The 15651-nt window shown below is 47.0% G+C and overlaps 1 protein-coding gene across 5 annotated transcripts in view; it reads right to left on the bottom strand.

Moving 5' to 3' along the window:
- Positions 1–2906: 2906 nt before the first annotated feature.
- The window catches only part of CAPN8 (calpain 8), a 103066-nt gene continuing 90321 nt past the window's right edge, over positions 2907–15651 (bottom strand). For 4 of the 5 annotated variants that reach the window (XM_086345201.1, XM_086345203.1, XM_086345205.1 and 1 more), the window contains one exon: positions 7908–9394. In XM_086345201.1, the coding sequence (XP_086201327.1) occupies positions 9362–9394 (33 nt within the window). In that variant the 3' untranslated portion in view covers positions 7908–9361. Of the gene's footprint in view, positions 3512–7907; positions 9395–15651 lie in introns of those variants that run through there. The other variant, XR_015143583.1, reaches the window with a different exon arrangement.

Below are 15651 nucleotides of genomic sequence, written 5' to 3'. Positions count from 1 at the left end.
CTGGGGGCTGTTGAACAGGATGGTGGACAGGGTGGGTGAGTGGGAAGGAGCCTGGATGGAATGGGTAGGCTATCCCTTCTCCAGGGGATCTTCCCAATCCAGGAATCGAACTGGGGTCTCCTGCATTGCATTGCATTGCAGGCAGATTCCCCAAGGTCAGGGAAGCCCTCAAAGCACACAGCAGGAACCGGAAAGTCATAGGGCATGAGGTCAGTGAAGGAGCAAACTAAAAAAGCCACACCTATCTCATGATCTTCCTGATCTTTTTTTTTTTTTTAACTTTTATTTTGTATTGGGGTATAGTCCATTAACAATGTTGTGATAGTTTCGGGGTAACAGCGAAAGGACTCAGCCATACATGTACATGTATTCATTCTCCCCCAAGCTCCCCTCCCATCCAGGCTGCCACATAACACTGAGCAGAGTTCCCTGTGCTATACAGTAGGTCCTTGTTGGTTATCCACTTTAAATACAGCAGTGTGTACTGACAACACCACAACCTTGGGCAAAGGCATTCACCCTACCCTCTCAGCCTCATTTCCACATTAGAAAGCCCAAGAAAACAGTAATTACCTGCTTCCATTTCAGAAAGTCTTTAAAGTGATTAACATTGTGGGGATGGCTTTGAACTTCTCAGATAGGAGCTGCTATGGAAATATTATTATTGTTTTAAAAAATAATATGTCTCCCATTGCTGGCTGTTGCTAAAGAGTCTGTTGCCTTATCATTAGGGGTAAATGTTTGTGAGCTGACTAATACAACTCCATTTTTCAGGCTGTTTAATTTAGATGTTAATAAATTCAATACCTTTATCCACTTATTGTCCCAGATAATATCCTTTGGGAATAACTTCTCATTTATGATAGTGACCTGAGCAAGGAGGCTCATACACTGTATTAGGAATGCCTTCAATATGAAATGATGAAAATTGCATTATGAATACAGTTCTCCTGCAAGCTTCCAAATGATCAGAACCACGACCCAGCCCAAACTTCACCATTAAGTTGAATTAACATTCCTGTAAGAACTGTGTAATGCTTGCACAGTCTGATTTTCTGTTTAATTTCTCAACCCAAGCATACTGACTTTTCCATTTAATTGACTTTGCCTCAATCTTTATTCAAAGGGGGGAAAAAAGATACAGAAGAGGAGGGAAAATGACTTCTATTACATCCCTCTGCCCTTCCCCTCTCTGCTGCCTGCACCCCACGGCCCAGGCTGAAGGGCACCTGCCAGAAGAGGCACAGCCCTTGGGCGTCAGGAGGCTGGGGACCTGCACTGAAGGCAGGGAAGAGCAGCATCTCTGTCTCGTGTGACATCAAACACCCTTTCTCAGGGTGAAAGTGTCTGGAGATGGCACCAGGACCATAGGCATTTAGAGATTTGGGGGAAGGGAGGGCTCTTGCCCATCTAGGAGGGTCAGCTCTCAGCCCTGCTCGAAACCCCATCCAGCAGTCTCTCTGGGTCTTGGGGCTCCGTCTTGGGGTCACATGGGCGTGCTAAGTCACTTCAGTCGTATTCAAGTCTTGGCAACCCTATGGACTGCAGCCTGCCAGGATCCCCTGTCCGTGGAATTCTCCAGGCAAGAAGACTAGAGTGGGTTGCCATAGCCTTCTCCAGGGGATCTTCCTAACCCAGTGATTGAACCTACATCTCCTGCATTGGCAGCCGGGTTCTTTACCGCTAGCGCCATCTAGAAGCCCCAGGAGCACATGCAACACAGAACTGCTCTAGGCATTCACAACGGGATGTTGTTGCTTAGTTGCTAAGTTGCGTCTGACTCTTTTGTGACCCCATAGACTGCAGCCTGCCAGGTTCCTCTGTCCATGGGATTCTCCAGACAAGCATACTGGAGTGGGTTACCATTTCCTTCTCCAGGGGATCTTCCCGACGCAGGGATCAAATATGCATCTCCTGCATTGACAAGCGGGTTCTTTACCGCTGAGCCACCAAGGTGTAATCTTTCTCTTTAAAAAGCCCTTTTGAAGAGGACCCCACCAGTCCTGTGGACATCACAGCCCAGCCCCCAAACTGCAGGGAGCCGCAGCCTGTTCCCAGTCCTCCCCATCTCCCCCACCCTCTCCCCATCTTCTCCACCCTGCTCCTTCCTTTCTGTCCCTCCCTCCCTCACCTGCTCTCACTCACCTGGCAGGCTCTCCTCCATCCAAGTTAGGTTTCACACACGCAGTAGACCATCCTTGCCTAAATACTAGTAAAGATAACCCATCAGTCCTCAGTTATCTGCATGGTGATCAAAGGCGGCAAAACCAGCCCAGAACCACAGACACTGCCATTCGGAATGTGGGAGATGGTTTCATAAGCTACAGCTCCCCAGCATGCCTCTGCTAGTTACTGTTCAAATGAACCTCTGCAGGCAGGGTCCCTGGTGTGAGGTGAGTTCCGCGTGGGGCCGAACAAGACTGCAGTGACAAGCACACACAGTCCCGCGACAAAGTGCCACAGTCTCCGGCAGGCCTGGAGGCGGCTCTGCCTGGCTAAGCCTTTCCTCATGTCTGGCTTTACTTGGGAGGCACAAATGGCACCCAAGGACTCAGGACGGGTGGATGGAAAGACTTTTCTTCAAAAGGGAGCAGCCTGGTCAGAGCGTATGCCGAGAGGAGGCATGAAAAAATAAACCCTCGGGATCCAAGCACAGATCAAGCAGTCAGCATGCTTTGGAGCAGACAGCTCTGAATCCCCGTCACGGGGTAGCTTCCCTCTAGCTGTGTGTGCAGAGTCTGCTTCCTCATGTCCGTGTCCCACGCCACCCCCTTACCTCAGCACCTTATCATGTCACATCAGAGTCCCAACCTCCCAGCTCACCTGCCTCCCATTTCCCTTCTGTTACTGACCTGGATCCTGGGACTCTTCAATCAATAGAAATCGATAAGAGTCCAAAAGAGAAATTCAGGCAAGGCTTTTATTGGGACTCGTGCTACAGCAGGAAGGAATGAAAACTAGTAACAGGTGCCTTGCCCACTCCCTGGGGGATGGGGGGACATGCCAGCTGGTTCCTTAAATGGGGTAACAGCAGGCACAGGGTTGGGCAGGGGATGGTCTGCCCACCCCTGTAGTGGTGCAGAATGCGAGGATCACGCACAGTCCCCCGCTTTTGCTCTTGGCAGCTCAGAAGTGGCAGTTGGTTTGTGGCCTTTTTGTATCTTACTGCTTAGTTGTCCCAACTGAGCATGCGTGAAGTTATTTTCAGTCTCTTGTAGTTTCTTCGTATTCTGTTGCTGGAGGAGAGGTTTTTCTAAGTGCAAGGACTCTGGTAAAGGGTCCCAGGTCTCAGGTCCCAGCCTGTCTCCCTTCCACTCCCACAGCTGTATCCACAGGGGTAGAGATAGTTCACTTATGTTTCTCTGCTCACCACCAAAGCAGAGACGAGCCTGGCTGTGCCAAGGTGAGAGGTGGTATAGCAAGTGATCAAGCCTGAAGCCTGGCCCTACCATCTTCCAGCCAGGTGACCATGGACGAGGAACTCACTTCCACTATACTTCAGTGTTCACCCCTATAAAGTGAAAGTGGAAGTGTTAGTTGCTCAGTCATGCCCGACTCTTTGTGACCTCATGGTCTGCAGCCCACCAGACTCCTCTGTACTTTTCCAGGCAAGAATACTGGAGTGAGTGGGTAGCCATTCCCAACCCAGAGATTGAACCCAGTCTCCTGCATTGGCAGGCTGATTCTTTACCATCTGAACCACCAGAGAAGCCCCCCCTCTATAAAATGAGGCCAAAAACAATGGATTGCTTTTGTATGAATTAACATGTGTATAAATTGCTTAGAACATTGTCTGACACACAGTGGTATGTGTTTGCAAGTATTGTTAGTAAAATGTTTACCCCCTTGAGAGCAGAGGCTGTACCCTGCATCCCCAAATCTCTATTCAGCTTATGCGACAAAACAGCAAAATCATTTAACAGAAAGGCACAGGAGAGAAACGAAGTTAGATTCAAGAGCTGGCTGTGTGATCTTGGATGAATTATATGTTATTCAATACAATGACATTTAGTCTCGTGAAAAACTTGCAAGGCTGATGTAAGGCTTGGAATGATGTTTGTAAAACCTTTATTAGCATAGCGTCTGGTGCTACAGGACACTGGATAAATGGTGGCCGTAATCTTTGCTATTATTGCTGAAAGAATGAGCGGCAAGTGAGCTGCAGTCTTTCCAAAGCTGGAATTACATCAGTAAATCTTCAGGAAACCTGCATCCCCATGGGCAGGTCCTGCTAAAGGAATTGTGGGGCCCGGTGCAAAATGAAAGCATAGGGCTCCTTGTCCAAAAATATGATTCAGTATTTCAAGATGGCGACAGCACGGCATTACACCAAGCATGGACCCTACCCAGGGCACAGGGGTCATTCCCGCCCCTGGGACTGACCAGCCCTAGTTTCAGCCAAAGGGGCCAAGGCCCTCTTTTGAAGTCAAGAGTCTCAACCCAGAGAATTCTGGGACTTCAGCAGAGTGAGGCTGAGCACGCAGAGCTCCCAAGGCCAGGCCAAGCGTCCCCAGTGACTTGACTTCCCAGCAGTGGCCTTAGCACCTCCTCCTGCATCTGAGACCTCAGTCCACAAGTGGGTGACTCAAGGCAATCCCTTATCTTTGATTAGGTGTGGACCAAAAATGTACTTGGTAGCTGCAACCAACTGAATTACCGACCCTAATCTCTCACTCCCCTCTCAGCGTACTGACTTCAAGGTCAGCCCAAGTGCATCTCACTGCTGCTTGAATTTCATCCACATTACTCACTTTGAACAACAGGAGCAGCTGGGCTTGCCCTCTTGTACACCTGCCTCTCACCATGGGAAGTACACACCCAGGGTGGCCCCTGCCCCCCAAAAGAAGAGAGACACATGAAACAGACCTGGACCCACCTCACAATCTGCAGTCAAGCCCAGATAAACTCAACTGAGATTAAATTAACCCTCCCATAAGCAAGGAACAAATATTCTTTGTTTGGGGTCACTAAGCTTGGGGTAGCTTGTTGAGCAGAGTCACCTTGGCAATAGCTGATAGTTGATATAGTACCTTGCAACCCAAAGAAACTGACACTCATCCCCCCGTCACTCACTGAAAGTAAGGTATCAGGCACAACTTATAGGGGTTTGCAAATAAAACACACACACACACATCCCCCAGCCACAGTCAAGAAACCACCAAGAGGAGAGAGCAAATCTGTGTAACTATTACCTTGAGTCAACAACTCTAGTTTTACCTCCCAATTTCCTTTAAACCATATTCCTGGAAGCCCATTTTCCCTGCCCGTGGATGAAAAGATGGCAGCTCCATGGCTCTCCTGACCACCCCTATGTAATAAACAGTTCTCCAGTCCCCACCATCACAAGTCTTGGTTTAATATTAATAATTAAAATGCCAGCCCTGAGGATTAGTCAAGACTCCACTCTTGATCCAAGCTGGAGACCTCTCCCTCCACTCCTGGATCCCACGCCCTGGGGGCAGTGAGGCTGGACAGGTGGATGTGGTCACTGTCTTCTCCAGCCCCTCCAACCATGGGATTCTACTCCTTCTGTCCAGCTTCAGAACTGGATTGGAACTGGGCTGATGGAGGGAAGAGAAACAGGAAGTGGAGAGCAGAAAATTCTCCCTTGACTGGCACTGCTGGGTGATGTGGCATGACTCCCTCTTAAGTGAAGGAAGATTCTTGTCTCAAGTGCATTTGTGAGGGCACATCTGGAGACACCCTCAAAGCTGGGGCTCTCTTGTCCACAGTTCCCCTGACCTGTGTCAAAGTACCTCCATTCTTGTTGGTTCCTTACTCTTTCCTCAGCCCTAAGCTGTCAGCACTCCCTTCAACTTCTTTCAGCTGGTTCTGTCTGTCCTTCTAGGTGACCCTCTAGGACAGGTCCTAAGATGGCCCACACTAGCCCTCTCTCACACATGGTCAAAAGTGGTCCAGGGTATCACCCTGCACCCTTTGCCCTGGCAGATGCCAGGAGTGCAGGTCAGTCCTGGGGTGGCAGAAACTTCCCAGCCTTGCTCCTCTCCTCACAAAGCTGCTGTCTCTTGCCTTTTATATTTTCAAGGGGGACTCAGACCATGGACTACATACCCTCTGATCTGAAGGGGATCCATATTGAGCTGGGTGATTATATTTAAAACTCTTTCATCTGGACTTGAGGTGAAGGAGGATATATCTTCCATGTCCTTGTATTGGTCATGGTTCAGACAAGAAAATAGAAACCACCTATTCTTTTCATCAGAAAGGTGAAAGAGTATAAGTTTCCCTGGTTGGCAGTACTCTGTGTGTGTTGTCACACATGCCAAGAGACTAAAGCATCCTGACTCCACAGGGAGAAGAAAATGAAGAGCCCACACTTGGAACTTTCCTGGGCTCTGCTGTGTGCCCCTCTTCCCTTGACTGATTTTGATCTATACCCTTTTCCTATTCAGTTCAGTTCAGTCACTCAGTCGTGTCCGACTCTTCGCGACCCCATGAATTGTAGCACACCAGGCCTCCCTGTCCATCACCAACTCCTGGAGTTCACTCAGACTCAAGTCCATCGAGTCAGTGATGTCATCCAGCCATCTCATCCTCTGTCGTCCCCTTCTCCTCCTGCCCCCAATCCCTCCCAGGATCAGAGTCTTTTCCAATGAGTCAACTCTTCGCATGAGATGGCCAAAGTACTGGAGTTTCAGCTTCAGCATCATTCCCTCCAAAGAAATCCCAGGGCTGATCTCCTTCAGAATGGACTGGTTGGATCTCCTTGCAGTCCAAGGGACTCTCAAGAGTCTTCTCCAACACCACACTTCAAAAGCATCAATTCTTCGGCACTCAGCCTTCTTCACAGTCCAACTCTCACATCCATACATGACCACAGGAAAAACCATAGCCTTGACCTTTACAATCTTAATGAGTTCTATGAGTATTTCTAGTGAATTATCAAAACTGAAGTTCTTTTGGAAGCTCTTGAACTTGCAATTGGTGTTAGAAGTGGGAGAAGTCTAGGGGAAAGTCTCCTTTAAATTTCCAGTTGGCTAACTTTGCAGAAATCAGGTGTCAGTCAAATTCTCGGAAAGGCTAGAGGAGAGAGATTTAGGAGTGCCTCTCCAGCCCATCACAGAATTTCAGGTTTATCACCATAGCAGTGATCCTAAAGGTCATGAAGTTGTTGTGCTACCTGGAGTCTGAAAACTGCAGAAACCATTGCTGATGTTCACAGCTTCCCATCAGCCCTGAGGCAGGACACTGACTGGAAAACAGAGAATCCACTGGGAAAATTCAAATTGGGCAGAGCACTCACTACTTCTGCCATGCTGGAAGAGACAGAATAGCTCTGACTGCTACTTGGCTTTCAAATCTAGCTCCAGGGCATCTCATTGGCAGAATTAAACCACTCACCAAACAAGTAAGTCTGAGAACTGGCTTCTAGACTTGTAAAGAGGAGAGCTAAAGAGGAGAGAGCTAGAGTACGGGTGGGGGGCAACGGGGGCAGGGGAGTGGCAATGGATGACTTCTGCTTTGGGCTCAGCAAGAGCTCTCTTTCTTTAAATCCACTTCCTAATTTCCCATCACCACTCTTCAAAGACTTTACTAAGAAGGAGGGGTTTGAGACTCATGTTACTAAATTTTGGAAAACTCCACAGTAAATCCTGCAGTCTCCCCACTCCTTTGAATGATGTATGTATGGTTCACAAGCTTCAGCCACAAGCACCATTTTAACATCACACATGGAACAATTAGGATACACTAACACTTGGAATAATGAAGGTATGAACATCCTGAGTCTGGTCTTTGGAAATAATAGATGTGATCATACAGCCTGATATTCAGGAGAAATCCTTCTCTTTAGGACACTTATTTCCAAAATCTGAAATTAAACGAGATAAAGTAATACTGATTTGGTAAAGGATACCTTATTTACAAAACACTTCATTCGAATGATAAGGATTTTCAGATGTTTACCACTTGTCAAAACAGAGGAAAGAAACTCTACAGTATTAAGAGGTGTTGTGAGTTGAAAACCAATCATTAGTTCAGGCAAAGTGTCTTAGAAACAGTTATGAAGTCACTGGAGAATTATAACTTGTGTAACACATGGTTTCTATGAAAGGATCTTTTTTAATAAAATAAGACCCAACTATGCATTATGAGTATGGCATGAGTCAGTAAGGGCTTCCCAGAGGTCTCAGGGGTGCATTTCCCATCTCCCTTAGATGCTAATCTCCTAAAGGGAAAGAATCTATTGTCTGTGTTTATCAGTTAGGATGCTTTTGGCTGTAAGAAACAAATATCATATCCCAATCAAAACAACTGAAACAATAAGGATATTGATTATCTTACACATCAAGAAGCCTACGAATATCCCCAGGTAATCGGTTAATTCAGTGTGATGAAGTCATCAAGGACTTACTGCCTTCCACGTTCCCCCTCTTCCATCCTTACTGTCTGCCTTTCCCCCTCAAAGTAGCAGGATGGCGGCCAACCACACAGCCTCAGGCAGTCACATCACAAAATAGGAGGACAACCTCTTTCCCCATTTCTCTTTTTTCCACAGAGAAAATCTTTCCCTGGAAGACTCCTTTTGTGTGTGTGACTTTCCTTGCAAGGTCCTTAATCAAGGTTGGGCCTTGGGGGTGGCCTACTGGACCAGAAAGGAAGGAAGAGATTGGGAAATGTTATTGGTTCAGCAACTGATAACCAACTCTGCCCCTTCCTGAAGCCACAGCTCAATGTGCTGCACATAGTAGGTGTTCAGTAGACACAAGGTAAGAAGTAAAATATCCAAGAGCCAGCTGGGAGCAGTGCTCACTCAGTCAGTCTCAATGTCCAGGCTTAGTAGCCTCCGTCACAGGCACCAAGAACTAGCCCTATTTTCCTTCTTCCTTTCCTAGAAGCGTCTGGTAAGCCTGGTCCAGGAAACAAGGAATGAAACTATTTCTATGTTTTGTCACTGTCTTGTTCTCCCATCTCCTGCAAGCGCCGACGTACCCAGGCAGTAGGAGCCTGGAGACCCCAGAGGAGAAGAGTTACTGACAGACGCACGGTGATCCCCACAGAGATGAGAGAGCCCGTCCCGGGCTTGACCTCAGGAAAGCCTGCCTTCAGATCAGGAAGTAGAGGGACCTCATTCACATTCCCAGGGAAACTGAGGGCAGCACTCTCGAGATAAAACAATTGCATCATGCAGGGCCCTTTAGAGGAGCTGAAACTCAATGGCTTTCAAGAGAAGACAACAGTCGTTCAGAGGTGAATGGTGTTGGATTTGCAAAGGTCCCCATCCTCAACGGGGACACATGGGCCAGATGCCTCCTCTTTCTTCAAGATGGAGATGGGACTCACTAAAATATCGCAGCCTCTTCCACTTGCCTTGGTGACCGAATCTCATTGATCTCAGCAGTTACTTGACCTCTGTCTGTGTCCACTCAGCTTCCTTCAAGAAAGCACAGAAAAGTGAGATTTCAGCAAAGATCATGGGAAGGGAGGAGTTTGGACACAGACTTAGCCCCAGCTGACCCCGTGGTGAGAGCTGGAGCAGCCCAGAGGGTGCAGACCATCAAGGCAGAAGGAAAGCATTCATTTTATACCTAAGGAAACAGGAGCCCCAGAGAGGTATACAGGTACTTTGGCTCATTGGAGAGGCTAATGAGCCCACTCTCCACTCCTAATTAGTTGTATAATCTTGGACAAGTTGCATAACCACTTTGAATATTGGTTTCTTCATCTGTAAAATGGAGTTAATTATGTGGACTGCGCAGAACTGCCTCCAGCATTAAAAGAGATACACCAGGTGGGGGTGGCTCTTCCTGGACTGCGACGTCACCGTGACCATCTCCCTTCCTACTCCTCTCCCCACTCTGCCTTGGGGCTCCTGGCAGCAGCAAGAGGCTGTACTTTGTTGCAGCGCAGGTGTTCTCTCTCCCCAACACAGCCCTGAGCCTCCCAGTCAGGGGCCATGAGGCAGGCAGGGAAGCCCTCCCATGAGTCCCCGCACTCGGAGCATCAGCCAAGGTCTGGATGGTTCCTTGGAGGAATCACAGGTGCACCTCTGCCCACCCCACTCTCTGGGAGCTGTCTTTTATTTACCCCCACAAAGGGGCACAGCTGCTGGTGTTAGGTCCGGGCTCCTTCCTCCTGCCTCTTTCTTCCCAACCACCCAGCCTGGGTCTGCCCTCATAGGGGCTGCTCTCCCTACCCCCAGCTTCAACCACCTGGCAGGAGCAGTTTTGACCTTCAGAGACCGAGGACACCAGCCCCACCTCCCTCCCACCTCACCCTGGGAGTGCCAAGACGGGACCCACCCGTGTCCCAGTCATACTGCAGTCAGTGATTATCTAAGTGAGAACAACAGCCCACGTGGACCATTCTGGAAGCATGTCCTCCGGGAAGTCACTGTCTGTAGAGATGAGCTGCTACTGCTGCTGCTAAGTCGCTTCAGTCGTGTCCGACTCTGTGCAACCCCAGAGACGGCAGCCCACCAGGCTCCTCTGTTCCTGGGATTCTCCAGGCAAGAATACTGGAGTGGGTTGCCATTTCCTTCTCCAATGCATGAAAGTGAAAAGTGAAAGTGAAGTCGCTCAGTCATGCCCGACTCTTAGCGACCCCATGGACTGGAGCCTATCAGGCTCCTCCATCCGTGGGATTTTCCAGGCAAGAGTACTGCTCCAAAGTTCCTGCAACTCTGCCCTGAGCTCCATGCCCTAACCAAACACCAGCTACCCTGCTTTCCTGATCTTTCTGATCCCCATGAATCTCCCATTTGAATTGGAACTATCTTCTGCAGAGGAAGCTTCCAGCATAAAGAGAGATACCCCCAAGCCCATGGGCAGCCCTGGGGTGGCAGCCAGGATTCCTGTTTGTGATTTCTTATAGGACCCAAGCAAGAAGCATTATGCCTCCAGATCCTCTAAAGCTTGATGTGTAGACATGATCTTCGGCACAAGGGAGTTGTAAGGAATAACCGAATAGCAATTGTATTTTTAAAGCACTTTGCAAGGTGCCACATAAATAACTCTTCCTGTAAGTGACTGCCATATATATAAAATGCTAGAGATGGCAGGGGAAAATTATCGCCAGAGGCAAAGACACACACCAAGTCAGGAAAGCAGGTCTCTCTGGAGGAAGTCATCGATGGCATCCTGAGAATTAAATGTCAGCAGGGACTCTGTCCCTGGTCTTCATTTCCCAGTTGCCACATGCAGACAGCAAGAGACATGTGCATGTGTTTTAAAAAATCACTGGCAGTAAAATCCACTTAAAATATTAAATCAGCCCTGATGTGGGGGACTTACAGTGGCACTGATTCTACCTATGATTGTTTTTAATTCTTGGCAGAGAGTGAGATGATCAAACATAACCATTATTTTTCCATTTTATCTGGGGTTGCTAATTCTTTATTCTCCTGGAGCCTGTTAAGGGCAGTTTGCTTTCCTCCAATGGTGCGGCATTTAGCATTAGTTAGATGTCATTTACAAGGACAGCTGAAGGTCAAACTACCCCCACACATATTCTCTCCAATTGCGTGGTGTTAAGTCAGCTTCATTCTCAGTGTGAAAAAGCTCTCAGAAATAAAATACAATTGTATAAAAGTCTGCACACAATCCTTTAGGGAGGCAACTTTGGGTACTAGTTCTGAGCTTGAAACAAACAAAAAGAGACCCATCCTGGTGACAAGCCAAGCCTGATCTCAAATGGTACAAACAGGGAGTGTGGAAAGACCAACACTTTGAAACACCAAGAAAATAGACAAGATTCAAACAAGATTTCATCAAAGAGACAGAGAATACAAAAAAATACAACAGGAATGAAACAGGCTATGGCTTCAAATACCTTAAACATTAAAAAAAAAAAAAAAAGCATGCACATTTTTGTGCCAATAAAGTTAAAACTTGGATGAAATGAATGATTTCCTAAACAACTTACTGACTTGAAATAGACTGCCCTGATGGTCCAGTGGTTAAGAATCCATCTTCCAATGCAGGGGACATGGGTTTGATCTCTGGTAGGGTAACTAAGCAGAGAAGGCAATGGCACCCCACTCCAGTACTCTTGCCTGGAAAATCCCATGGACAGAGGAGCCTGGTAGGCTGCAGTCCATGGAGTCGCTAAGAGTCAGATACAACTGAGCGACTTCACTTTCACTTTTCGCTTTCATGCATTGGAGAAGGAAATGGCAACCCACTCCAGTGTTCTTGCCTGGAGAATTCCAGGGACGGGGGAGCCTGGTGGGCTGCCATCTATGGGGTCGCACAGAGTCGGACACGACTGAAGTGACTTAGCTTAGCTTAGCTTAGGGTAACTAAGATCCCATATGTAGCTGAGCAACTACACTCACGTGCCACAATGAAAGATCATGTTCTGCAACTAAGATCAGCTCAGCCAAATAAGTAAATGAATAATTTTTTTTAAGTACACTTCTGTGTAAAGATAGTGGATTGAACACACGCCTCTACCATTTCCCCCTCCCTTAAACTACATTAAAGCTACAGGAAAGGATTTTGTTTTTTAATTTGCTATTTTTAGGGTTTAGTCCCTTTTCAGCCTTGTTGTATGATCTGGCGTTCATTTCCAGTGAATTCTGGGGTTTTGTGTTTTTATTAAGACAATTTTTTAGAGCAGTTTTCAGTTCACAGTAAAATTGAGGGAAAGGTTAAAAAAAATGTTTTCCATATAATCCCTGCCCCCAAAAGGATTTTTTTTTTTTTTTTTTTTTAGGAAAAAGACTTATAATCTAGAAGCTGTGAGTCAGCGGAAGACGTGGTAGGTAACTCAATTGTCTTGAGGTGGTGTGTCACACTGCTCCGCTGGCCCAGGTCTCCTCCTTTTCGATGACCACTGTCCATAAGACACCTGGTGGCAGCTTCTCCCTGTGCCTGGTGGCTCCGGACAGAGCTGGGGTGTCCACCTGGCGCTTTCCCCCATGCTCCCAAAACCAGGAACACTCAGGGCAGAAGTAAAGCCGTGTTTCACTTCCATTCTTTTCGAGCCGTGGACTGATACGGCAAGGCCTCCACTTCTGGGCATCCCACTCCCCGGACCATGTCTGCCCAAGACGGAAAAGGCAGCTCTTCCGCTCCCGACACAGGGTGGGGGAGAGGACCAGAGTGTGAGGCCTGCACCATCCTTCCTTTCCCACATCACACCCGACGCCCCTCTCCTCCACGTGCCCCTCTCCTCCACGTGTGCCCTCCCTCGACTGCGCCCTAACACTTGGAAAGGACGGCGATGCAGTATCCCCTCCCCCACCACCCCAGAGCGCATGCCCAGACCCACTCAATCCCTCCACATGTTGCTATCCCCACAGGTTATATTTTTTTAAATCTCCCATAGGTGTGAGGAAATATAAAAATAGATTGTGTCTAACTTGTTTGCATTTAAAATAATTATATTTTGTGAATTAGATGTAAATGAGTCCCCAGTCACACAATATTTTTTAATGTAATAGAATTTACTTCAAAATGTTTTAAATTTTCATTTCAAATGGAGCCATTGGAAACTGAATTCTTCAGCAGTTTGGCATCTTGTTACTTTCATCAGGTTGGGAAAAATGAATGAAAGTCAGAGAGTGGAAGCAGTTGTGAGAATTACTATAACAAAAGAAGTTATGTGTATTTTCTCCTCTAAGTGCCTTCCAATGTCAAGAAGGTAGAGGAAGAAAATGTATTTTTAAAGGGTAAAATTTTCTGAATGGGATTTTTGCTTTTAAGAATGAAAAGAGCTGACATTGATGAAATGTCTGCTCTGGGCCCAAGCCTAAATCCAGAGCTGAACATACATTAACTCAAGAACATATATTAACCCTCATAGCAACTCAGGCCAGTCAGAACCACTGTGGTTCCATTTTACAGATGAAGAAACTGAGGCTTGGTGAGGTTAAGTAATGAGGACTAAGTATTTCCTGACATATCAGTAAGCAAAGGACGTTGCCACCATCAAGCTATCGCATTGTACATCCGCCTGGATGTTGAGCCTTGAGGGAACACAGGATGGAGACAAACAGACTGCGGCTGCCGAGTCCGCCTAGGAGTCAGCACTGCAACCCCCGCCGACGGTGCGCCTGAGGGGACTCAGTTAAGAAAACACACGACCCTGGCCCCATGGAGCTGAGGTCCACAACAAAAGAATGATTTCAGCGAGCCCAGACTCTTGCGTCTTTTCATACATAGTAAAGAGCTACATTCCTTGAGATATCTGTGGGTTTTTTTCTTTTAGCTAACAATAACCTTTTGATTCTTTTTCATTCCAATCCCAAAGAAAGGCAATGCCAAAGAATGCTCAAACTACCACACAATTGCACTCATCTCACGTGCTAGCAAAGTAATGCTCCAAGTTCTCCAAGCCAGGCTTCAACAGTGCATGAACTGAGAACTTTCAGATGTTCAAGCTGGATTTAGAAAGGGCAGAGGAACCAGAGATCAAATTGCCAACATCCGCTGGATCATTGAAAAAGTGAGAGAGCTCCAGAAAAACATCTATTTCTGCTTTATTGACTATGCCAAAGCCTTTGACTGTGTGGATCACAACACACTGTGGAAAATTCTGGAAGAGATGGGAATACTAGACCACCTGACCTGCCTCCCAAGAAATCTGTATGCAGGTCAAGAAGCGACGTTTAGAAGTGGACATGAAACAGACTGGTTCCAAATAGGGAAAGGAGTACGTCAAGGCTATATATTGTCACCCTGCTTATTTAACTTATATGCAGAGTACATCATGACAAATGATGGACTGGATGAAGCACAAGCTGGAATCAAGATTGCCGGGAGAAATATCAAAAACCTCAGATATGCAGATGACACCACACTTATGGCAGAAAGTGAAGAACTAAAGAGTCTCTTGATGAAAGTGAAACAGGAGAGTGAAAAACTTGGCTTAAAACTCAACATTCAAAAAACTAAGATCATGGCATCTGGTCCCATAACTTCAATGCAAATAGATGGGGAAACAATGGAAACTGTGAGAGACTCTATTTTGGGGGGGCTCCAATATCACTGCAGATGGTGACTACAGCCATGAAATTAAAAGACACTTGTTCCTTGGAAGAAAAGCTATGACCAACCTAGACAGCATATTAAAAAGCAGAGACATAACTTTGCCAACAAAGGTCCATCTAGTCAAAGCTATGGTTTTTCCAGTAGTCATGTATGGATGTGAGAGTTGGATTATAAAGAAAGCTGAGCACCAAAGAATTAATGCATTTGAACTGTGGTGTTGGAGAAGACTCTTGAGAGTCCCTTGGACTGCAAGGAGATCCAACCAATCCATCCTAGAGGAAATCAGTCCTGAATATTCATTGGAAGGATTGATGCTGAAGCTGAAACTCCCAATACTTTGGCCACCCTATGCGAAGAACTGACTCATTTGAAAAGACCCTGATGCTGGGAATGATTGAAGGTGGGAGGAGAAGGGGACAACAGAGGATGAGATGGTTGGATGGCATCACCAACTCAGTGGACATGAGTCTGAGTAAGCTTTGGGAGCTGGTGATGGACAGGGAAGCCTGGTGTACTGCAGTCCATGGGGTCACAAAGAGTCGGACACAACTGAGCAACTGAACTGAACTGAACTGAAACTTTTGACATTCAGACTACCTGCCTTTTGAGCAAAAACTCTGATATAACCTGCCCCCTCTGCCCCCTGTTCCCCAATCCCCACCCCAGCCTCCTCAGAGCAATCTCTCAGAGTTATCTG

The sequence above is a fragment of the Bos grunniens genome, chromosome 16 (assembly GCF_055505025.1).
Source record: "Bos grunniens cultivar Pamir isolate PY7600 chromosome 16, Bosgru_T2T1.0, whole genome shotgun sequence".
NCBI lineage: Eukaryota > Metazoa > Chordata > Mammalia > Artiodactyla > Bovidae > Bos > Bos grunniens.
Note: the sequence above shows the minus strand (reverse complement) of the source record. Positions and strands in the feature narration are given on the sequence as shown.